We start from the raw sequence: 27367 nt of genomic DNA on the forward strand, positions 1-27367 counted from the left end.
AATATTATAGATAAAAATTTAATTACATTATTAGTGAAAGCAATGTATATAAATTTATAAGCCTACATATAGGTTATTTTAAAAATTAAATATGTCAGTAATTTTTAAATATTGATGAAATTGATAAATCTGTAAAAATTTTATTGTAATAATATAGAGTAAAATTTATTGGAAAATAAATGGTTTTTATATCTTGCAGATAGATGGCACCATAAGCCGGCTAACGTCACTGTACCGGGTACAGAAACTTCAGTAACTGTACGTGGGTTACTCCCTGTTACAACTTATCATTTTCGCGTGTCTGCAGTCAACAGTTTAGGAAAAAGCGAGAGCAGTCCTTACGTTCGAGTGCACACAGACGAAGAAGGTACAGTATAATAAAGAAACGTTAAAGAACACGTTTATAATTTATGACCGCAACATATGCTATACAAATTTATTCTTTTATGTATCATTATATATAGTCTCATTTATAAAAGTCATAAAAATAATTTGTTTGAAAATATAGTAAGAGAACGATTAATTCATATTTTTCTATTCATCATTTAAATACATCGAAGAAAATATTTTCAGTTATTTTTCTAATTTATCAAAATTCTTTTCGAATGTTTCCATATCCATTTTCTATGAAATGATAAATTTTTATCCATAAAAGAGTTGCGTTTTAAAATAGGAGGAAAATTTTTTTCAATCTAAATTCAATTCGTTGCATTTGTTGCAAGAATCCCTCCTTGAATAGTCCACTGACTTTGACAAATCGTTTGGAAAGAATATCCCCCTCATAAAATTGATATTTAAAGGAAACCTCTTTACTTGTATATACGGCATAATACTTAAATTTCGAAAATCTCTTTTAAGAAAAAAGATATTTATCTAAACTGTACGTTTCAATCCATTTTTTATTGTTTGGCGTAGCTCCTGGAGGACCACCACAGAAAGTGAGAGCGTACCCCACAGGATCCCAATCTGTAAAAGTGACCTGGAAGGTACAACAATGTGTGTGCAAAAAAAATTTAGTTTTTGAATAAGAGATTTTTATGTTTGGATTATGGTAACTTTAGTTTGTTCATTTGTACTATTATAGTGTTGTGCTTAGTGTAATTAACATGTTTTGTAACTTGTCACGCAGAAATCCTTTCAAGAAAATAACGAAATAATAATTGAACTAATAATCGACTATTAGTAATTATTTTTTAATTGTCTATGTAAATAAGAAATTTATCAAGTTTTATTTTGCAATAAAAAAAATATTTTTACTAATGAAAAACAACGGATTTCCCCAATGGATATGTCTTTCAAACATCCAATCTTGGAAAACATGTTAGTTTCACATCTTTGTTTTAATTATTGATTAACTAAAATTAATTTTTTTAAAATAAAGTTAAAAGTTACATACATATATGTGAGTTTTATAGTTAGATATACGATTTTTACAATTTCCTACGATTAAACTTTGCAGCCACCACGTAAAGATCTCCATTTTGGAATTCTCAAGGGCTATTACGTTGGTTATAAAGTACTTCAATCCCAAGATACCTATGTCTACAAAACGTTAGATTTTAAAGCAGATGAATTTTTAGAAGAAAGTCATTTAACTAATTTAAGACGGAATACCAAATACAGTATAATAGTTCAAGCATTTAATAGCAAAGGTACAGGTCCACCTTCAGACGATGTGACTGTTCAGACATTAGAAAATGGTAAGTTTTTTAAGAATTCCCTTCAGTCATTTGTAGACTTAACATTAAGTTTTAATAGAAAGAACAGACATTTATTATTTATTAACTGATTTTTACTCGATTGCTGTTTAAACATTAACGTTGCGGGTTCAAAAAATCACTAGAAGCTTTCAATGGAAGTTTGTAGCTTTGTTAGAATCGAAAATATAAAACGTTAATATCTAAAACTTTACATTTTACAGTAAAGTATCTTACTGTATTTAACGATACATAAAAAAGTGTAATAAAAACACTGTAAAAGTACATCCAATAGCTTAATTTTAACTTAGATATCATCGTTCCTTCTGGCTACTGTAATCAGACGATAGCCATTCAATATTAGTTAAAGTATAAATGTTTGAAGGTAACATTAACGCTCTATGTTATCTTCTGGTCTGCGGATCACATATAATTGCACCGTTCGGTAAAAGTTGTTATCTCAGTCGTGCCAGACATCGAAAGAGGTAATTACGATAAAACTCGGACAGTTTGATGCTTAGTAGTGGACTAATGATATCTCATAATTTCAGATCCGCCCAGATCGCCTCCCCTTTATGTTAAATACGTAAATAACTCCTGTATTACAATATCGTGGAATGTTGACAGTTTAGATGGGAACCCAGTTACAGGTAGAATGCTTATTAAACATATTTTCTTACGTAAAATTACATTCAACGTAACTCTGATTAATTTATTTTCTTTCACTAGGTTATATTCTGCGTCATAAATGGGAACATGGTAATTGGGAAGAAGTCGAATTGTCTAATAAAACTCGGAATTTTGTAATATGTCATCTTAGGTGTGGTGCAAAATATCATTTTATTCTCACCGCTTTCAATTCTATTGGAAAAGGAGAACAAAGTGATCTCGTTACTGGAAAAACTAATGGAACTGGTTTGTATAAATTCCCTTTTAATTCTAATTATTTCAAAAATAATAATTAAAGTCGTCAGTAGAGGGCGCACAGTCATAGTAGTGTTTAATACGTAAGATGATATAATTACATGATCTTACGTATTAAATAACTTTGAAATCAATAAAATATTTTACTTAAAAAAAAAATTATAAATCAAGGTAATTTAATTTGTGTAGAAAAAAATTAATGAATTCAATTAAATTTTCTATTTTAATGTCTAAAATATTTATTAGGCTTTTTAAAATAATAATCTTATAAAAAAATCACGAAAAAGAAAATTTTCCAAGAAAGGAGTTAGTTCCAAAAACCACTACTACATGAAAATGGCGCTGCATGCAACTTGACTAGCAAATTCATTTTACATTTCTGCATTTTACAACTTTAAACTATTATTTCCCCTATATTTTTCTTATATAAATTATTAATTTTATTTCTTAATCTTTAATTTAATATTAATAGTATTTTTAAAATTAATAATTAAACATTAAACAAGGCAAGAAAAAATAAGGAAAAAATACTATCTTAAATAATATATTGTATTATATAAATGTACAAAATACTATAGAAAAGAAAATAACACTATCTTTTTATAGTTATGTATATTACTTTTTATGCAATGTAATTTGTATTATAATATTTATTATTAAAATTTAAAATAAATAATTACTTATTTATTTTAAATATATATATAGAATAAAAGTACAAATTTCAAAAATGAATTACTGCTGTATAAAATAATGCAGCGAAATTATCATTGAATACAATAGACTCTCTGTTAACCGGAACTAGAGCAACTGGCAAAAAATCGAAGAAATTATACTTTAAATAAAAATTAAAATAAAATCAATTTCTAGCGGAAACGGAAGTTTAAACATGGCACGCCCACCGTAAGTAAGCCCACGTTAAGCACATCACATGTTTGTTTCTGACTACCATTTAACTAAAATTGCACACTGCATTCACAAAGTTGTTTTTATTAATATAATAAAACTGTGCTAAATTAAGTTTGTCTTAATTTGTTTTTTATTGCTGTATTTCATTATTAATATCAAGTCAATGTAGAATTTTTGGTAGGGTATAGTATTAATTAGGCCTGCTTTTAATAGCAACCAAAAACTTTATTTGTCTGGTACCTATAAATCTCCACGAGTGCCGGTTAACTGAGAGTTTAAGTAAAAAAGGTATTAAAAATTATTATGATACTAATATGAGTTCGTGTGTAAATGATTTGTGTGTCGATTGAATTAATTAATAAATTTAAAAATCTTGAGCATATTTATATATCTAGAAATCTTCAATAAATTACATAATTAAAGTCTAAACGAGCAATTATTTATTGTGACATCGTCACAATGCTGGGCTTCAATTTTTAATCATATTTTAAATTTATTTAAAATAATTCAAATTTAATTGAAGATATCCTGGGGTGTTATCTTGTTATTATGTGTGCTTTTATGCAAATGAACTTTATGATTACCCAAAACCGCTACCAGAGGATCTGAATTAGTTACGTACTGTGCTAAAGGACAAGGTAGTTATGGTCAGAACTTGTAACCATTGTTTTTAGTGTTAAAGGACGCCGAATCCTCACATAAAAGGTCGGCGTTCCGATCAATTTTAACCTTGTGTTTCAATTTTTTATAACTTACCATCTATCCTAATGAAGTTAATTCTAACCATTATACTGTGATTCTCTGAGGTGTAAAGAAGGATGTAAGATAGATTCAAAAATTTAATAATTTTTGTAAATAGTCATAATTTAAATTTATTTAATTTAAAATATATGCTCTCCACCTCAAATTAGCAGTGGCTTGCCCATAAACATCATACTTTTTTTAACAATAGAGTCGTGCCAGTCATTTATTTAACACTTTATAAAGAAGACTTCGGAATTTCTTATATAGTTAATTGGAGCCTCTTGCCCCTAAGGTTTCCATATTTCGTTTTGTCTTTCATCTATCTAACTTTTTTCTCGAGATTAAGAAAAGATGGACGGACGACAGTAGGAATTTATAGGTCTACAATTTTTTTCAAATTTAGACAACATATAACAATAGAAAACAATAGAAACAATAGAAAACATATGCATGTAGAATATTTGTTAATTCGAAAAGAAAATTACTGTTATACAAATGAATGAAAACAAACATTTTAGAATTAAATAACTTTTTTTATTTGTAAAACGATATGACATATTAATGGCTAACATTGTTTGTTTACATTACCTAAGTTATTGTTGACTAAGAATAATGATGCGTAAACGTATTTTGTTTGTATGGAAACATTTTCATCATTCAAAAGTTTCCTTTATTAAAGCATTGTAAAAAATTTTAGATAATAAATACATTCTCTAATCGTCTTTATTGACAAGCTTTGGGTTGGACCGACTGTGTAAAATAAACTGTTATATTATTTTTGCGAATAACAAATTAGTTTCATATGTCAAAAAATTGCTATACACCATATTTCTACATTTACATCATATTAATACAGCTTTTCAAAAATAAACTCTAGATAAAATAATAATGATGATATTTTCTGAATTGCTTTTTTGTTATCTGTTAAAGTAATTTATTTTACTTTCTATCTAATTATAGAAGAGATGTTTTTAATGGAAAAAATATATATATTAGAGTATTAAATATAAGTAAATATTTATGTCTGATATGGATTATTTTTTGTATGTTAATTAAATTAATTTGAAGTTTGTTATCTAAACAATATTATTTAGTGATGTAATAAAAAATAACTTTAACGATAACTTGAAAAAGTTCTAGAAGAATAAAAATAAATCATACAAAAATATTGCTTTTAGGTTTTAAAACATTTTGCTGTTACTTAACCAAACATTTATTTTTTTAATGTTATGCTTTAATTTAAACTCTTAATTCTGCATATCTTTAATGTAAACAATGATATAGATTTAAATTACTAGATTTAATTTTTTAAGCTTCCATGTCGAGTTTTCAGTTATAGATTTTCAAATATTCTAATCCAAACTATTCCGTTAGGTGCTTTAAGAAATATTTGTAAATATTTGTATCGTATTACCTTAAAATCGATTTGATATATTGATTATTTTTGAGATTTCACTTTAACCTGAATATTTACTACTATTATAATTGTGGAAATGCTTAATCCGCCTCCAAAATAAAATGAATAATTTATTAATACTTTTCTAACTTATATGCTTTTTAATGATTAATTAATTTTTCAGGCTAAACTTTATTTTAAAATCTACCACTTTTATTACAGTGAATCTGTTTATATAACGATATAACAGTTGTTTAATTATTAAGGTAATAAATTTACACCTCACTGTATACAATTGCTAAATAAGTCATATTATAGTTCTAGATCTTTTAGTCGAGTTGACCAAATTAACATATTTAAATATACATTATTTACATTACTAATTAAATAATAATGCTAATGTATATTATACGAGTTTAATGTTTATGTGATGTATTATAAGTAATAATGTTTATTGTATAGCAGTATTTTTCGGCTTCTAAGATGCACTTTTCTATACACAAACTTTATCTAATAATTAGGATGCGTCCTACAAGCTGAATGCTTCTTATACTGAGAAGAATATCCCCCAAAAATCGACGTGAAAAATGTGGTGTGTCCAACACACCGGTGCGTCTTATAAGAATAAAAATACGGTACTGTACTCTGTATTACGTCACAGAAAGAAGTACAGCTTATGATGAATATTATATAGAAAATTATAACGAAATATTTAATGTAATTTCTGGAAAGGGAACAATTATTACAGATGTTATTTTCTATGTTTAAAACTATCTGAAAGATATGCCACTGTACTTTTGACATGCATCTTAAGTTAGATGCCATAAATAATTATTAACAACAAGTCTACTTGATATATTTATGTATTTATGAATTTTAAATGTAGCATATACAATATTTTGGCATATTATTGATTTTGAATATTAAATATTTTAACTTCGTGCTATTAAAATGATTATTTTCTCTTTTATTTGAATTATACACATAAAATATATTGCTTTACATTTCCTGAATTTTTATATATGGTTTGTATTCAAGAAGTAAAATATGGTGCTTCTTCCCTCTATCCAATGCTATTCTCAATATTATTTTTATATAAATTTGAAAAATTTGTCTGTATTTTTTAAGTGGTTCAATATATGATATTTATTTTTTATTACTACTCTTTTATATAATGTTGTTTAGTAAGTAACTTCTGTTTTTGAAATATCTTTGGATAAAGATTATTGTGAATATACATTTAAATTACTTCAGATTTCTGCATTTCACCTCACAAACTTCTCAAAAATAAATACTAAAAATATAATGGAAAAATCAAAAACATATGGATACTGCATAATTTCAAAGAAAAACCATACATTATACAAATATAAAATTTGTAATTATAAATAATCTAAAAGCTTTTATGGACTGCATAAAATATTTATGAAATATTTTTTATATTAAGAATATAAATATAAGTTCTTAATAGAAAGATTTCTGTATTCTTATGTATATTAAAATCATTATATATAGACTAATCTAATATTGCACTAAATTAAAATTGAATAAATTCAGAATTAGTAGTAAGATTTCTAATTAATTAATTTCATTGTGATAAATTAAACGTAACATTACATCATTAAAATATTAATTTATAATATAGAATTAAGTAAATATAAATATGTTTTATATTTATTTAATATTTAAATATATATTAATACAGAATTAACTTGATTTAAATATTAATTTTAATTTAATTTGTTTAGATTGTTTATTTAATTAGAAAGTAATTATTTTTAAAAACGAATGTTTTCGCAAAATTGCTTTTACTCTGTATTTGTATTTGTTTTGTGAAAATTATAACAAATTTATTAAATATGATATTTGTTATGCTTGGATGTCTACGTAAGTACGTAAGTTTATTAATGTAATAAAATATAATATAGAGTAGAAAATAATAAAAAGAAATAAATTTATTAATTATTAATATTTATTTATCAAAATATAATATTAACATTTTAAATAATTGGAAGAATTTACGTATAACCTCATAAAAAATCTCAAAATAAAGTATTACGTTTACAGAAATGTATACTTTATGCAAAAAATTAAAAAACAAAAAATATACAAATATTCGTTACATATAATCGTTTTTACACATATTTTATGATTAGTCAATAGAAAAAAATCCTAAATTTACACAAGAAAACTTATTGTTTATTTAGAAATAAGATTTTATCACTCCGGAATACAAAAGGATGCGGCTTCAAGCACTATTTGAAATGCATGTGATATTATTATTTATCTTTTTAGTATGGATTTGGGATAAATGGGATGATTTATGTTTAATAAAATTTGCATTTTATTAGGATTATCGATTTGAATACAAAATCTATGTACTGAGAAATGGACTTAATTTGGAGACCTAATTAAATCTTTTCTTTATATTTTGCATTGTTCTTGCCTTAAAAATTATATATTTTAATCATTAGCGAGTCTTGAAGATTTTCAATGGCTTCAGAACAATACTGGATTAGCGTTTTCAACATTTTAATGGCTGTAGGTTAGTGGTTTTTCCTGTTTCTAGATCGCTCCTAGCAATGACTTATCAAGCATTAGTATTTTTTTCATGAGAAGATTCTGATCATGATTTGAAGATCTATAGTAATAAATTTAACTTAATAAAAGATTTCTTATTTAGTTTTAAATGATGATCATTGTGAATATTAAAATAATCCTGTATAATATATATAATATTAGGATTAAATGCTAATAAACTTGAACAAAGTCAAAACAATGGAGAAAATAATAGCAAAAAGCAATATAAATCTCATAAAAATATAAATTATTTTGATTAGAAACTTTGATGATAATTATTATTATTATGATAAATTGATAATACATTTCAGGATAGTAAAAGTTGATATTGATAAAGAAATCGTATAAAAAAAAGAAGTGTGCTCTTTTGGAATGGTTATATATTTTAAATTTTATAGAAGAAATTTTAAAGTCAAGGAAGTTACATCGCTAAAAAGTTTTATTGGAAATTAAAGTATTATTTAAATGTACTGTGAAAATAAATTTATTAAAATCGAATAGAAATATTCAACTTTTATAGAATGAATAATTTTTTTTTATTGGCTTTCAAAAAATCCCGTGAAATAATTTCTAATAACGTCTAATATTTAGATCCATTATGGTGATTTATCGTTATAAATCGAATTCCATTTGTTAAGAGGGGCTTTAGTGTTTTTAGGTTTTTAGAAAAATAAACTGATATTTTCGCATTCTACTGAAGTATGAAAACATTAATTTCATCTGAAAGATCTGCCAATAAATTTCTTTTATTTTTTCTATTTTTCTTCTAATTGAGTATTTCGGTACACGTTCTATCTTTTCTTTTCAGATTTCAAATATAAACAGAAATATTTCCAAAATTTCTGTTTTCTTATCAAAGTTTCTTAGTATAGATTTGATTATTTTAATAATCAGTTATTTGAATTTCATTATTATGTAATTATGAATTTACTATCATTAAATCTTAGATTGAAAACAATAAAACTTTCCAAATGTATAATGATTGTATTAGTTCTCTAATTAGCTATATATTATCGAATACATTATAAGATATTGCGGCATCAAATTCATTTACACAAAAGCCTGTACTGTTAACCTGGTTTTAATATTTCGAGTTTTAAATGCTATTTTATATAATTAAACACAAAATAATTAAACTTACAAGTAATTTTAATTTTTCTATGCAAAATGTATTTTTGTTTTTAGCGCACTTCATTTAGCTTTCAAAATGTCTTATGCTTCATCCGAATTAATTTATTTTGAGTTAAATAAAATTATAGTAAAGTGTTATTAAATCTCTAATTTTATATTTTGAAACTACTAATCATTATTCGTTCGAGCAGTTTTCCATGATACAACAATTGTCATTTCCCATAAAATATTAAAACTTCTATTGTTTTATTTCCTGAAGAATAATTGTAAAAATTAATTAAAAACAATTGGAAACAATATCTTAATATGTTTAAAACCAGCGCTTCGTTCTTTGCAAAAAGGCATTAAAAATGCCTAAAAAGTAAAATTTAAAATGTTTTGTTTGTTTACATTGAGAAATAATGTAGAAGGATCGATTTATAGATTTTTATTTTTAAATTAATCTTTGTTAAATTTTGAACAAAGCTCCTGACTTAAAAGATATTATAGAGATTCTTACTTAAATTTAATCACTAAATTTTTAAAATAAATTTTGAAGTTTTATGTTCCTTAATGAAATTATAATGCGACTCATACATCTTAATTTCTATAAATAATTAAATTTATATCTACTTTCTGTTTATTTTAACTGTCAAATTTAATTTCATTCTTACTTTTGAATCACAAAGAATAAAAATGTTTTCTGTTATTTATCTGCACGCAAATGTTTTTTTTTAATATAATAAAGAGTAAATAATTTTAGTTTGTTGATATCAAATTTAATTATATTCAAAGTAAATTTTTATAAATTAAAGTTTAAATTAGTTTCCAAGTTATCAATAATGTAAATTATAAACTAATACAACATTTATTTAATTTTATCTAATGACGTATGGCAGAGGCAATATATTCAAGTGATCCTTCATTAAAATAAAACAATAATAGATTTAGCGATGATATTATAAAATTGTTTATTAAATTTCATTTAATAATTATTGATATGATTAGCATAATATGGCTTAGAAATTGAAAATTTATATTATATTTGCTAATAAATTATTGCTATTCAACATTATCTATTTATATTATATTCAATTCCGTAGTTAGTTTTCGTTAATATTTTCTGTATAATTAGATAATTTAATTTTAAAAATAAAATTACCAAAATGTCGTCAACATTAGTTTTTCTTGTGATATATAAGTTTTTTGTATAATTTTGCATGAAAAGCGTTATTTCAGTATAGAGACATCAGATTTATTTGATGTGTAATCAACTCATAAACAATAGTATAAATAACAAATAATTATTTATTGTGACATCTTCACATGCCTGGCTGCCATTTTTAATCATATTTTTATTTTATTTTATTTAAAATATATGCTCTCCACCTTAAATTATTAGTGGCTTGCCCCTGTACATCATAGTTTTCCTTTAACAATAGAGTCGTGCCGGTCATCTATCTAATACCTTTCAGAGGAAAATTTACGAATTGAAATAACGTGACTTCCGGTTTGCATAGGAAGTTCTTATATAGTTAATCAGGGCCTCCTTTCCCCTAAGGTTTCCATATTTGGTTTCGTCTTTCATCTATCTAACTTCGTTCTCGAGATTCAAGAAAGATAGTGGAAATTTATCGGTCTACAATTTTTTTTTCAAATTGCAGTCCAGTAATAAAATATAAACTTTTGTGTAAATCATATGCAGTGGCGCATTAGAGCTTTTTGGACCCCAGGCAAATTTGAATTATGGAGCTCCATGTACAGTGTTGACTTCCGACATTCTTCTTCAATGGAAATATTTTCTTATAAAAGATCCCAGGAAATTGCCCTTTTTGCTCATAGGACTGCCACCACTGATCATATATGAGTAAAAGTTCATTCCTGAAAAATTATTTTGGTTTAAAATGGTATAAAATAATAAATAATCTTAATATATAAGCTGTTAAACTTTAACTATTATATGTAATTTTATAAACCTCTTGTCCATAGAAGTGAAATTCGTTTATATTTTACATACCAGGTATATATATATATATATATATATATATAAATTCTTAATATATGTATGGAAAAGACATACAATTTAAATTATAGACAGAAAGATTTAAATATGAGGCTTTATAAATTTAGATGTCGTTATTCATTAAAATTTTTAGATTTGTATGAAATTCTTTGCTCGTAAATAAATACGTATCCTAATTCTTTGAAATTGTATCTACGAATAATTATGATATTTTCTGGAATAGACATTTTGTCATAAAAAATTTTAACATCAATATTATCTTTATTGCTGTTCGATTTTTATGTTGCATAGAATGTGAGACTTTATATATTCATTACCAGTTATATGCCTGTAAGAAGATTTTTAACTAAACTAATACTGCAGAATATTTTAAAAATGGCTAAATTATTTACTTAGTATTCAAACTTGATTAGGCCTACAGGAAAATTAAGTGCTATATTTATAATACTTTCCTAAACTTTTGCTAGTAGAAAAAATATCTTGTAATTATAAAAACTAGCTTTTCTTTTCTAGATAATAAAATAAATATTTAAAGGTTTTATAAAATAATATTTACCATATATTTTTTAAAATCATTTTACTTACTATCGCAGAAAAAGAAAAAGAATATTTTTGAATAAAATTGTTTTTTGCTAATTTTTATTGCATTGCCTTTTTTTATTTTGAAAAAAAGGTAATGCAAAATATTTTCAAATTTATTGTTTAGTACTTATTTAAGCATCTATTTTTAAAATGCTTAAAATAAAAAGTAGATATATTTTATAAAATAGAATATATTAGATAATTTACATAGAACATCTTTGATAATTATTATTAATGTTTTGTGTAAATGTTTCCTCGGTGACAGTTATCACTTACTCTGTGGTATTATTAATGTATAAAATAATTTCCAAATTAAAAATTTCTCTATTTGACTAATTACAACTTTGCACAATTTTCTCCACATTCTCTTTATTCATTCTGTTATATGCTTCTTTTTTTAACAAATTGCCAGGAAAATGTTTTAGACGCATGAAAATATTGTTATAATTCTAATGCAGTTATTTATTACAATCTTTATAAGGTTTATTGTGGCTTTATTTTCATAATTGTTTACCTGCTTCTGAAAAAGCAAACAGAAAAGGATGCGAATAAATTATAAATAAATATTTATTCCGTATATAAAATTATTTTTTCATGATCCGAAAAGCGCCGCAAGTAGAAGCAATAATACAAATACAGATAAACAAATAAATAAATAATTACATGTAAAATATGAGTTATTTTAAAGTTTAATTGAGCTAGGAAAAGTTGAATTTTTTTAACAGAAAATAAATAAATTATCTTAATGTATATAAAGTAAATAGAAATTAGAGATTTAACAATTTTAAAAATTTAAAGTAAAGTTAGTAAATATTAAATTATATAATTACAATTAGTGAAATATATATTATGAACTAATTTTTTGTGTCATTTTTCTATATTTCTTTGCTTAATATGGCGTAAGGAAAATCATTTTATAAAGAATATATTCTATTTCAACGTAGACATTATTTCTGTGTTCAAAATATTATTTTCTTTTCACATAATAACAGGAAAAATACTGATTTTATTGATAAATATTCTAAGTGCACGTCAATTTAATATATAAATTACTGAAAAAAATTAAGATCCAAACAAAAATATCCTAAATAAGTATTAAACTTAGTCTTTGATATATTTTCATAGAAACTTGCAATGACTGATAGTTCTTTGTTGTATTTTTAATTTGAATACGATAAGTTGATATATTAATAGTATTACATTGATGATAAGCTTTTGAAATCTAAAAATATTAAATTTTTGCATTAATAATTTTATACCGATAGCACTTTCTACAATATTAGTTAAAAATTAATTTTTTATTTCTTATTTTACTCAATGACTCTAAAATTAAAAATTATGCTGCACGAGGTTTCATTGGACTGCACTTTTAAAACTGCAGACCTATACATTCCCACTGGCAGAGTCTGTCTGTTTGTCCTTCCTTAATCTCGAGAACGGATTCAGATAGATGAATGTCGAAACCAGAAATGAAAACGCACTAGCCAGCGGCCCCGATTAACATAACTTCCAGTCCAAACCGGAAGTTCATGTTCTTTAAATTCAAATATTTTCTTGAGAGTAGAATTAGACAGATGACTGGTATGACTCTTGTTATCGGAAAAAGTATGATGTACAGAGGTAAGATACTACTAAAATCAAGAGCGTTGTCAAGGAGATTTTGAGTGGTGACAAGCTAACACGTTTTTACTCGTCAGAGCGTTTTCTGGAAAGGAACGATTGGCACCATCTTGAACAAGTCGAATCACGCATGCCAACCGGGGTAAAACTGATAGAAAGCTCAGTTCAGCTCAGCTCAACTCCTGATTGGTCGGCCAATGGATCTAGAACTTAGATATAAAGCAACGAGACCATTGGAACGGGGAACCTAGCCTAATACTGCGTTCGCACACAATTCACGACTCAATTTAATTTCGATTTACCCACAAGATTGTAACTGTAGCCAGTCGAACGTCGAGCTGTTTGCACAGGCAGTCCGCTTGAGAAGAACCCGGCTATTGCACGCGATGATAATACTGACATAACTACGCGGTAAGTTACAAACACCAACAAACAAAAGTTTCGATTAGAAATAAATATTTGTTCTTGCCCTTGCCATATATCTAAGAATATCAAGATCTCATCGTCTTCCCAAATATCTTTTTTATTTCTCTGTTGATAGCCCGACACTTGTTCCGCAGCCATCTTGTTTTTCTCGCGCGCATGGTATTGTGGGAACTTTCTTATGACTGGATCTCGTTTTAAAAACTCTCTCTTGTGTCGATCGCGATTGAATTTTGTTTCAATCGAGATTTAAACGGTCGAGAGAGGTCGCACCCCAGCACAGTCGCCGATCATATCACATTCTAGATTGAAATGCTCAGTGCGAACGGGATATAAGACTGAGAGAAACGAGTCTAGCCTAAGACAGTGTAGTTAGCAGCAATCAAGATGGATTGCTGTGTGTCTCTGTAAATAGTGTTAAATAAATAGGCTTAATTTGTGTTGAAGGAGTAGTAAGGTGTTCTTTTTGACGAACCGGAAATCGGACGGAATCATTTGAACTTTACCGGCATTGTACATCGAGATCTAAAAAAATGCAGCCCGGCATCATGACGATGTCAAAATAAATAATTGCTCGTTTAAAAATAAAAATTTCCCGTAAAAGTATTTGAAATTTTATTATAAGGTGAAAATCGAAAATTATTCCCGTTATATTTTTGATATTTGATTTTATTTCATTTTTCGTCAATTTTTGATTATCATGCCAAAGAAATGAATATAGCTCTCCGCATAAAATAAAGCCAGCAGGAAATAGAGATAAATGGAATCATTAAGTTCGATAGAGTAATCTTAACGGTTAAAGCAACAATTATATGTAATGGTTAGCGTGTACATTTTGTGAAATTGCAACACCTCTTCACTACATTCTGCAAATCGTTTATATAATTTATATTTAGCATTAATTTGACCAAAAAGATTTTTTTATATTTTACCTCAAATATTGTAGAATAAAATAATTTTAAAATATTTTGCTTTAAAAAAATCGATGCAATAAAAATTTATATTAATAGCTACAGAAATCATTAAAAAAACAAATCGGCTAAGCAGAATAGAGTAAGATTTTTCTAAAATTATTGCAAAAATAATTTTAAAACAAAAATTATAGAAATAAGATACAGTAGAGAGTCGAAAATCGGAATCAATTGGGGACTGGGGTTGTTCCGATTAGTCATTTGTTCCGATTACCCATTATGTACGAAAAAATACATTAACCTGTCCGATGTTCAAATTTTTCTCAGTTGCGTGTCGCTTCGCGTTGAATTTTCGTCGATTTTAAGCCTAACGAAAATTTTTATAATAATAATCGAGGCTATTGTATCGTTAAAAATTATTTCTTTATTTTGTACAAACAAAATAAATATATTGAAGAATATAAAAACATGAAAATTATACTTTAAAAGTAAATCTAGTATCAAAAACGTTGGATTCAGCATGACACAGTCCGACTGAAAATCGTTCCGATTACCGGCGTTCCGATTAACGACTCTCTACTGTATAAGTTTTCAAAACTTTTACAAGAAATCAAAATACTTTTTAATTGAAACTATCTTGGGACCAGTGTTCCATCATCAACAGTACAATTTCAAAATTATTCTAAATTCCAAAAACAGATATCTTCCATTACTATAATGACAACATTCACTGTAAAACTCAAACGTCTACAAGCATTCTATCACAGAAAGAATATATTTAATTTTAAATTTTAAATATAAATTTTAACTCATTTCATTTGCAATTACATCCTTGAGTGTAATTAGCAAAAAGACTTTTCATTCGTTCAACTCTTGTACCACTTGGAACATTTCGTACATATAAGAAATATTTTGGAGGTTAACTTTCGCTGATTCTAATATATCTTTCACAGTACATTTTTAGCTAAATAAATGTGCTATAAATTTTTTATAGCACCCTTCCATATCTCTGAAACTTCTGCGTCTTTTTTATATACCAGTTTAATTTAAATTTATAATATATAATCGCTCCATTTCCTTTAAATTTACAACTCCTTCCTTTCTACTATATAAAACAACTTTGATTTACTCCAATTTTTACGCTTTTATCATATGCTTTCTTGACGAAGATGACAACGAGTTTATCTATCACATCTTTTCAATTCCACTGAAGATTTAAAAGTTGTTATTATTGCATTAAATTATAGAGTTGTTGTTTCCTTGTTTTGAAGATTATAGGTTTTCTTTATATTTATTCGGAAAAATCGCTATTTTCTTGTCGTTATTGTACTAAATGCAAACAATGAAGCTTTCAAATGAAGAATTCGTTTAGTTTCGCAATAAACTATGGTAAACGAAATGAATTTGCATATCAAAAAGATTTAATTGCGTGAAACATTCATTGGTATAAAATAATATTGAGAACTAATCTTTTGGCATCGTACAAAGTAAGTCCATTATTAAATCGGCTAGACGATTGCACGGCTAGATATCCGTATTCGAATATTATCTGGACCTATTGGATTTTTCATAGGAATATCGATTTAGGTGTCAATTCTTACCTCTAACTCATACTAGTCAACCATGTTGCGAATCAGACCTATCTGAAATGAGTAAAATTAATACTTTAAAATTAAAAATAAAATAAAATCTGTCAGTATTTATATCTAAGCTCATTTCATTAATGAATTTATGAATTAAAAACGTTTATAATTATAATTATAATGTTTATAATTATTTTCGTGGAGAGAAGTTTATAATTATATATTATTAATTCTTTATAAACTTAATATATGATTTTTTCTCTAATACAAAAATAAATTAATGATAAACGATAAAACTATAAAGCAGTGCTTGCCAAACATTGTCCCCATGAAGGCCGTACATCGCCTATCAGAAATAAACGCAAGAATCTCATCCTCTATTCGAACGGTATTTTTATGTCATACGTAGTTAAAATAATAGTTATCACTGTTGTATAGTAAACGTCACTGTTATTTTATGACCGGCTAGGTAAACATTCGTTTAACTCCTTCGGCTTTATGAACGTACAGTACCTTTATCTTTCAGTAGCCTGTTCAATGTTAGATTGAAACGTTTACAGTCCGTGTATACTGTATATCACACTACATAATAGAAAACATAAAATATTCTATATGTGTAATTGGTATGTATAAAGTTTATAAAAAGAAAGTGAAATTTCCTTTTAAATTAAAAGGAAGTTTTTCTATACAATTATGGTGTATTAGTCACCGATGAAATTCGTTCGATGCGGATGAAGAAAATCCAGCCGGAATATCAATATCCTTTCCTTTATTTATGAATATATATACAATAACGTATAATACAATGTAACTACAGTTTGGCGTCGACCGAGGTTGGAGTTGTTCGTATTGGTCGCCTGTTCAAGATGTCCGCTTTCGGTAGTCGCTGGTCAGGAAGTGTGTGACCAGTTCAAAGTTCACCTTTTTCTCTTTTTCTGCGCCCTCTATCAGTTCGAATCGGCACCTTGCCGATGGGCGCCACACAATCACAAGTATTTCAGTATGATTGATTATCTTATTTTGGTAATATTTGAAATACCATCTGTATAGACTTAATATCAAAATATGATTTTCAAAGTGAAACTTGCAAATTCCTTTTCAGACAATTATCTTATGAATTATTTCATATATGTATAAAATTTCATCACTATAATTTTAATAAGATTTTTTTCTTTTTTTAGTTGATTTTGGTTTATTCTTTTAAAATAATTATATAATTTTAAAACTTTTCTGATAGAGAAGTGGTATAAGCAATTTTTGTTATTAATCTTAATACGTTGAACTGAAACATTACCTCATAACATCTTTATTTTGTTCAATAGAATAAATTTGATATGCCCAAAGGCCCAGTATTAAAATGACAATTAGAAAATGAATAACTGAAATTCGACAATTAGAAAATGAATAACTGAAATTCGACAATTAGAAAATGGATAATAAAGTGTTACAGAGTGTCAAATAATGCTGATGTTACTGATAGAGTTAATATTACATTTCAATTATCGAATTCAAAATTACGCTTTACTTTGATCCTAGTCAATATCTAAGATCAAGAGATAAATTAATTCTGGATTCTGTAATTGAAATTTTGTACTAATCCAACCTGATTTTGATTTCAGTAATAATTTCCAGAAATCGAATATTATAAATGAAATATTTTGATACTTGCACAATTATTTATGTAGCAACAATTAGTTAGTACAATAGTTAGCACAATTATTAAAAATTGTGGTTCAGATGTTTTATTTACATATTTTATTTTATATATTATATATTTATATATTAATGAGTAATCAAAATGTATCCTAAACATCAGATTAACATAATACAAGAAGTCTTCACTTAACGTCGTCGATAGGTTCTTGGAAACTTCGACGTTAAGTGATACCAATACAATGCATGTAAACCAACGTATTCGTATAAAGAAATTAATTTTACCATAAGCTTATTGATAGAAATAAGATGTAATTCAGTTAAAAATATTTTAATTGGATCGTGTTTGCAACCTCCGGCATTTATTTTCCACATTATACAATCAATTTTACTCTTTACAAAGAAAATTCAACAATAAATGATTGTAAACGATTACAAAATGTGTTTGTATCTCTCCTCAACTATGTTAAGTGAGAACTTTCTATACTGTATTTGATATAAATAATAAAAAAAATTAAAATTGTATTTTTATTATCGATAAATACATTTTAAATCGTATACTGAGTTTAATTGAATATAAAGTTAGATTGAAATATATCAACAGCACGAAAATATTAAGAACATTTTTCAATTTTCGTATTTTTGATTCCGTTATAAGTGTTTTATTTCATTTCCAATCGTAAATTAATTATTGCATTTTCATCACTATTTTCCTATAATTGTGTGTCCTAAGTTTGGTTTTAAAAATGCAGATGAACACGTTGTTGAAATCAATTATTTCTGCAATAAACGTGTTTCTGGTAGCCTGATTTCGTCAAGTTAATATTATTTCACCTGTCTGTATTGTTATATTGTTATATATATATATGTATGTATGTATGTATATTAGTTATTCATTATGAAATAATTTAAGAATAATAAGATATATATATATATATACGATAATCTCAATTAGAAAATTAGCAAAAAGTTTTCAGCAAGAAACTTTCATAATTAAATTGTGAATTATTGGATATTTTATATATAAAAATACTATTCTAAATATAGATTTTTATGATGTTTTATTTAAAGTATTATATTGATAATTCTATATCAATAAAATCGACATATGAATTACTTTAATGTTTTCATACATTGAAAAAGTCTGTGAATGGTCTATATTGAATCAATTTAGAAGTAATTTTAGAAAATGTTTTTTCCAAATGTTGATATAGTCAATAAGAAGTTTTTAGAAATATTTTCGTTGAATTGACTTGAAAAAATATTTACAATATGGCTGTCTGGTAAATATTTTATAAAATTTATTACTAAAACCCATTTATTATATTATCTTATCATATAAAATGTTTCTTTTTTGCTTTAATATGTATAGCTTTCGTGTATCATGATATAAACTTTTATTTTCTTATTTTACATGAAAAATTCTTTATTTTTATACAAAAGTCGTAAAAAAATGAAAATATCAGTATTAATACCTGTATATCTAATATTTAATGTAACTTTTTACAGTCAAATTACACGCTCATGAAATTTAAGCAATTTACGACAGTCTTGGTACAAATTTCAATAAAAGTGAAATTAATCTGATTCTAATATTAATAGGATGTTGACGTATCACAACATTAATTTCTTTATGAAAATTTTACTTTCATTTTTATAGTAGTAGAAATATTTGTAGTATAAATCGTATTATTTTTTTAATATTAAGAAATGTTCTGTTCATGTACAGTTCTAAAATATTGAGGGTTTTTGTTATTTTGTTGTTTTGTTTGTTTCTGAGACAATTTTTACACAAATTCATAATTAATAACATCAGTTATGAGTATTAACTATAAAATATCGTTTTTATAATGGTTGTTTTTGAAATGAACAAAGAAATAACAGAAAAATCAAGGTGCCAAAATAAAATTTTCTTCAGAAGTGACTGAAATTTCGAGATTGAAAACAACTGGACATTCAGTTACCGAAATTTTAAACAAAATAGATCGTTCAGCTTCAAGAATATATAAAGTTTTGGCAAGTAAAGAGAATTTTAAACCAGAAACACGTCCAGATCTACCTAAAGTAACATCACGCACAGATGAAAAATATATTATTCGACTAGTATATAAACAAAATTTATCAGTTAGACAAAGTTTTAAAAGAGTCTAACTTAAATATTTATTAAACTACTGTGCACAGAATAATAAATAAAAATCCTTATATTAAATTAACAAGGATGTGTAAAAAACCACCTCTCAAACCTGAACATCTTAAAGCAAGATTAGAATGGGCCAAAAGCTACATGCAGTAGAAAGATGAATTGTTAAGTAATACTCTTCAGTGATGAAAGAAAAGTAGAACTTAGACGGTTCTGGTGGCTGGAATTATTAGTGGCGTGATCTGAGAAAAGAAGACGGAGTGTTTTACAGCAAACAACAAGGTAGTGTTCTAATGGCCTTGAGAGCATTTTGACTCAATGGAATTTCCAGTCTAGCATTTATTTCTGGACGCCAAACTTCAGAACATTATCAAGACTCCTTGGGACATCATCTCCTTCCTATAGCAAAAATGACAAGTGGTTCAAATTGGACATTTCAACAGAACAACGCTCTCATTCATTGTTGAAATTCAACCAAAAATGGCTTTAGAAACAAAATTTGAACGTTAAGAAATGGCCTGCAAAAAGTCCTGACGTAAAAGCCAATAGAAAACTTATGGGAAATCATGGCAAGACGGCAGATCGTGTATGCAGATGTTCGTAAGTTTTCCAATGTTACAGAACTTAAATGTTCAATTGAGGATTCCTGGTATAACTTGAAATCAAAATTGTTACAAACTCTTGTGAATTCAAAGCCAAATCGCGTGTTTAATCTTATTAAAAAAATGGAAGCACAATTAACCGTAAAAAACTTTCTTCGATGTAATTTTTGAAATTTACTTAAACTTTTGGAACAACAATGTTTAGCAAAATTTCTATTTTTGTAAGAATTTTAATAACTATTAAATTGTTAAATTTATCTTTTTAATGGCATTTAATGTGATTATTGACCATAAAGCAAATGGAGTATCATTTCAATAAATTATTGAAACCAAGCATTTAAGGCAATCTACGAGATATATCCATAAATTGTAGAAATGTCAAATGTATAGATTGATAAATTCAAAAGTAGAAGAAAAATACCGTAATAAAATTTCGGAAAGGCAAATACTGTATATTGTAGAAAATTTGCTATATATATCTGTAGATTTAAAAGAACTATCAAAGGAAGATAAACATGGTTTACAGTAATTGTTATATTACATACTATTTGGAACAAATTTTATGAAACATATAAAGCAAAATGCGAAAAATATTCAAGTAAAAATGCAAATACGAAACGGGAAAGGACTAAATATACATTATTATAAATATTTCAAGCTTTGAAAATTTTTGGACATAAATCCAGAAGAGAGAAAATTTAATTCTTTTAAAAGTGGTGGATTTCTCTTCGTGTTTTTTTTTTTTTTTTTCAAAAACAGTTTGGACAAGATCAAAAAGAGAGATTGTATAAGTAATATTTAAAGCCGACGATGAAGCGTGAAAATAAATCAATTTTGCTATAAAATTGTTTCAGTTTTAGAAGAATTTTGGCATTTTATATTTCGTAGAAGGAATTATAAGAAAGAACATTATTTAAAGAAGATATTAAGGATTTTGCAGTTTTGAGTAAATAAATTAGATTTGAAAAATTATTAAATTTTAAACAATATAACAATTTTAATTGCATTGCTAAACTAGTTTATGAATTTTTAAAGACTGGCTGCACCATTACAGACCTCAATTGTATGAAATTTTTGCCGGCAACAATTAAAAAAATGAAATCATGTAAACAGATGTCTGTTAAAAAATTTAAAAATTAATTTATGTCCTTGCTAGAATTTTAGAATTTATTAAAGAATTAAATAAGTTATCAGAATTTTTTAAATTCTATGTAGTAACAATTTCAAGCTGTAAGAAATAACAATGGAAGAATCAAATATTAAAACCGAAATAAATTAATTAAAATCAGTATGGAATAAATCCTTTTGCTTTATTTTTCCTCACGATAGATAAAAAATTATTTCTCATTTTTTAATTATTCTATGATTTGATTATTTTTCCTTGTTTAGTTAATGTAAATTGCTAGTAAACAATAATTAAATAGATTTTAGTGTTGAAATGTTTTCCTCCAAAATTCTGAGGGTACAGGTGTTTAATAGCTCTTTCTGTGAACGAACAGTCGGCAACTTTAAAATTTAACCTTTATTTTCTCCGACTGTGTGGCTTTCTTTATGATACACTGTTAGTGCATTTCGGGTTATCTTAATATTTCATAATCCCTCTTCAGTAACATGTTTTAACACTAATCTGACATTTCACGAACGTGTATACGGTAAAGTGGGAAAATTTCGATCATTAGGGTAATTTTGATCAGCCCATATCTAAAAATATGGCAGCTCGAGCATCACCTGTTCTATGCTGATTTGTAGCGGGAGACACTTTTAACACTTGTAAAAAGTTAGATTATAATTAAAGATTTATAAGACTAATGGAACAAACTTTTTGTTTAGTATTTACCTTTTATTATTAAATTTTGTTAATACCATCACCACAATCAAAACAGTGCTAACTTCTAACATGACTCTCCGACTTCTGCAGTAACAAACATTAACAGTAAAATGAAATAATTTTTTATTAATCAAAAACACTTTCGTATGTTGCAAGTACAGGACATGATCGGAATTGCCCACATGTCCTGGGAAATCCAATCAAAAGCAGTATTTGACAAAACGATTAATTTTCAATGTTCCTGACTGATATTTCTTGAGGGTTTACATGTAGTAATGTAGATCTAAGTTTGTTAATTACATTTAACTTTTGCACTTGTAATGAAAAAATTTTTCCTTCGCTAACATTTTCCCTTTAAGTGATCGAAATTCTCCCACTTTACATGATTCGTAATGCGTATACATGTAGTTAAAATGTCTGATTGGTGTAAGCACACGTTACCGACGAGGGTTATGAAATATGAAGATAACCCTAAATGCATCTGACAGTGTACAATAAAAAAGCACACAATCAGAGAAAATAAAGGTTATATTCTAAAGTGGCGGACTATTGATTAACCGCAAGAGTCATTAAACACCTGTTCCCACGGGATTACGGGTGAAAAAACATTTCAATTATAATTGCTTGCATATCCGATATTCCCAAAAGCAAAAGAAATAGATTTTGTTTCAAAATTATTAATTGTTTACCTTACGGGAATATGAATAACGTTTTTTTTATTATATCATTATCTACGTTAGACTTAGTATATTAATAGGACTTATACTGGTGTTGTTTCAGTTTTTTGCAAATAGAGGAGATCTTATTCAGAAATACAAAATCTTTATTTTTCTGAATAAGATCTCCTCTATTTACTACAGTAAGGACATGGAAGCAAAAGAATTAATAGTGAATAACTTTTGTTCACTATAGGCGACACAAAGTTTCTTATTTTTGAGTCAGAGTCGCCTCAAAAATTTGAATTTATGATGTAGAACTCAAGATACATGAACTAAACTGAGAAGTGTCTGTAGAACAGCTGTTTTCGTTAGCCTTAAACGAAAGAGGCTTTCTAGTATAGCGTGACTTACTGGTCGTGAGAAAATAAACGTAATGATGTCTTTGTTTTTGCATATATATATATATATATATATATATATATATATATACACCATTTCTTATTTTATTGTAACTTAATTGTTAAAAGGAAGAAACTGAAAAGACCTATCCCTTATTATGTGAGGATTTTTTAAATTCCCTCGAAGCATAAGTCGATATAAATTTTGTGCAACCATACTGCCTATATAAACAAACTTTTATTTATCTACTGAACAAAATTGTAAGTGAATGGGAAGAAAGTTTTCAAATATTCCAATACATTTTCAAAATTCTGTTCACAGTTTGATTTTATTCTTTTAGAAGCTTCTAAACACTCATATGGAATATACACGGTGTTATGGAATAATGTTTATATAAGTAACATTCTAAAAGAGTAACATCGCTTTAGCACAGGAACTCTGCGAGTAAAATTATTTACAGAAGTTTTTTAAATATAATAATTTCTATTTATATTATTCATATTATATTTACATTAAATCGATAGTTAATTTTTACATTAAAATTGCCATTAAAACATGTGGATTATAGCGAAATGTGTATTATTCATCGAATAGTTTTGCCAGATGATCGCGATTCACACAAGTCTCTCATCAAATCAATAACTTTGTACTGCTCTGTGTATGTTCTATATAATGTACAATATTTACAAAGTATTTATTACATTTTATTAATGTCTAGCAAATAGTAACATTTAAAATTGAATATTTCTATGTATTCACGTTCGTTTGTAAGAATAAATAGTACGAACAAAGAGGTTGTATTAAAATTTCCGGTATAAATGAATTATAAAAGAGAATATATTATAGATAAAAGATTAGTATCCAAAATCATATTATTGAAAAAAACGATTCAGTGATTCGGAACATAAAGATATTTATCTTTATGCTCCAAACCACTGAACCGATTTATACGTATACTACAGAAATTGGGCGTACTGTACAAAAGGTTTATTCAACGATATTAATGATCTATTGGGAATAGGTAACAAATAACAGATATTTCATTTCGTTATTGAAAAAATAATTGCACGTGTAATTTATTATTTTTAAAATTAATTCATAAAAACCCGAAGAAATTTTAATCAATTCGTAATTATCCTCTAAATAATTTGTCCTCTCTTTAACTGATAAATGAAGCTAATTATTTTTCAAAGTCTTTATTAAAAATCTCCAGAACGTTCTTTATTTATGTTATATCTCAGAATGTTCTTTCGCAATTTAATTAATTTATTTATATTTTTAATAATTTTAAAATATATTTTGATGAGGACAAAATTATTTCAAGTTAATAAAAACTAAAAGTGGAATATAGCAATCGGAAATACTGTATTTAAAATTTGGTAAAGTATAATAAAGTAGTAATTAATTCTCTGAACAATAATTATTTACATTTCTGTAATTAGCTTTTAATGTGTCCTGGTGCATGACTTTATTTTTGGTTCCCATTTTTTGAAGTTTGTTTAAAAATATGATAGAAATTATCGTTTATTTTTTAACTTTAATCAAAAATGTTACGGAATTCGTGTCCCCACAGAGACAAAATTCGAAATTTGAAAATGAATATATAATACTGATCTTTTTTATACCCAATTTCAGGACTTTCTTCGTTTTGGGCGCTGTTCCTACACACTGTTGCACCTACCTAATTAACGGCACTGATTATTATATACAGCGTATTTACATTACATTAAAATATAAGTTTAATATAAAATTTAACATTGAGAACCAGTCTCTGCATTTATAATGCTGTATATTATAAATTCTACTATTAATATATGTTTCATGCATGAAAATATTATATACAAACTAGCACATAAAATATTAATTAATTAGAACTTCATGTTAAGAAATTTTAAAATACATTCTATGTATATATTAATATCCGTCGCACTATCAAATAAAATTTTAATATTTTTATTACAGACACTTTATTTACTTACGATAGCTATGTAAACATGCTCCAAGTAACTTTCAGGTAGCCATCAATTTCGGATAGCCATCAATTTTCTAAAAAGTTGATATCTAAGGTATTTTAAAGGAAATAGTTGAAGGCCAGATAGCCGAGGCGGTTAAAGCGTATATATACTGCTCTGAGCGATCCAAAATCGAATCCGGGAGGTCGAAAAACCCAGGAAATTTTCAGAAGGTTGTCCGTCGGGTCCTGACCCTTGTCATCTGGCTGCTCCATTGTAGGCCTGGCCGAACACATTACAGGCTTCCTAAAAGAAGCCATCTTAGTGCCCACAGGGTGGAAAAAATTAAAAGAGGCCCTCTTAGTGCCCATTGTAGGCCTAATCAAACCTACCATGATGGCTTGATTAAAAAGACCCTCTCAGGACGAAGAGTCAAAAATGGGGCGAAAAAATGAAAATAGATAAAGGATTTATACGAAATATAGTCCTACAGTACATATTTAAATTATTTCCAACGGATACTATTAAGTATATTTTAGTGAATTAACGAACTTTATTGTATAATAATAATGTTTACGTTACGATAATTAATTTTCTGTTATTTTGTGTTAACTATAATTTTAAATTACTAGGTATAGTAATTTAAAATTATAGTTAACACAAAATAACAGAAAATAACTTAATAGGAAGTAAAAACGAATCGAAAGTTGTCTATGATAAAATGTGGTTAAAATACTACATACAGTTTTTGAATAATATAATCCTGTCATTTTGTTGTTTATGGATATATTTGACAATGTGCACAATGATAGAGTTGTTCACGTTTCTGAAAATGTACATTATCCAGTTATACTCGGGATTGGAATATGTATTTACAGTAAGTTTTAAAATTGTATTTTATTGCTAAGAAATTTTAAGTTATACAGTAACTTATTTGTTTTGTTATTGTTACTTTTTAGTGTTTGGTAGTAATAATGCTGATGAGGGGCATGCTAGCCCGAAACACGTATAATATGTGTACAGAAATTATTACTACAGGTGATATAATAAAGAAATTTTGTTCTTTCCTGAACTAACTCTCATTACTGTGCTAATCTTTAAACACCAGTATAAAGTCCTATTAATAAGTAAAGTCCGAGTAGACAATTAACAATAATATTAGAATTTAAGGACAGTAAGGCTTTTACAATTGGTCTAAAAATATGTTCGATTTCCCACAAAAACGAAAAAAACTGCACCTGTGTCTTGCACGTCGCTTTCTCTTAACAATTCCATTGTTACGTAACACTTTCATTGTTGACACTTTCATTGTTACTTAACACTTCAATTGTTACTGAACAGTTCCATTGTTACGTAACACTTCCACTGTTGATGGAGTGTTAAGCCTTAATCCAGTCCCTCTCCCCCGTGGGGAGGAATTTCGAAAAATCTCTTCTTAGTGTGCGTTCTCGTGACTTACCCTAACTGTGTACCTAATTTCAACTTTCAATTCCTAACCGTTTGGGATCTGCGCTGATTATTATTATTATTATTATTATTAACTCGTCTCGATTATATATATAGATTAATAAAAAGACCTAAATAAATGTTTCTGTTTACATAGTAGACCTAGTATTTTTTCGGCGCAATATACAA

The 27367-nt window shown here is 26.5% G+C and overlaps 1 protein-coding gene across 1 annotated transcript in view; it reads left to right on the top strand.

The window, feature by feature from the left end:
- The window catches only part of LOC136985435 (cell adhesion molecule Dscam1-like), a 127628-nt gene that overhangs the window by 63127 nt on the left and 37134 nt on the right, over window positions 1–27367 (top strand). Inside the window, exons 16-20 of the mRNA XM_067282720.1 lie at window positions 200–367; window positions 916–986; window positions 1460–1700; window positions 2249–2347; window positions 2427–2612. Coding sequence (XP_067138821.1) covers window positions 200–367; window positions 916–986; window positions 1460–1700; window positions 2249–2347; window positions 2427–2612 — 765 coding nt within the window. The remainder of the gene's footprint in view (window positions 1–199; window positions 368–915; window positions 987–1459; window positions 1701–2248; window positions 2348–2426; window positions 2613–27367) is intronic.

Source organism: Centruroides vittatus, unplaced genomic scaffold, assembly GCF_030686945.1.
Source record: "Centruroides vittatus isolate TY-2023 unplaced genomic scaffold, ASM3068694v2 contig_970, whole genome shotgun sequence".
In the NCBI taxonomy this organism is placed as follows: domain Eukaryota; kingdom Metazoa; phylum Arthropoda; class Arachnida; order Scorpiones; family Buthidae; genus Centruroides; species Centruroides vittatus.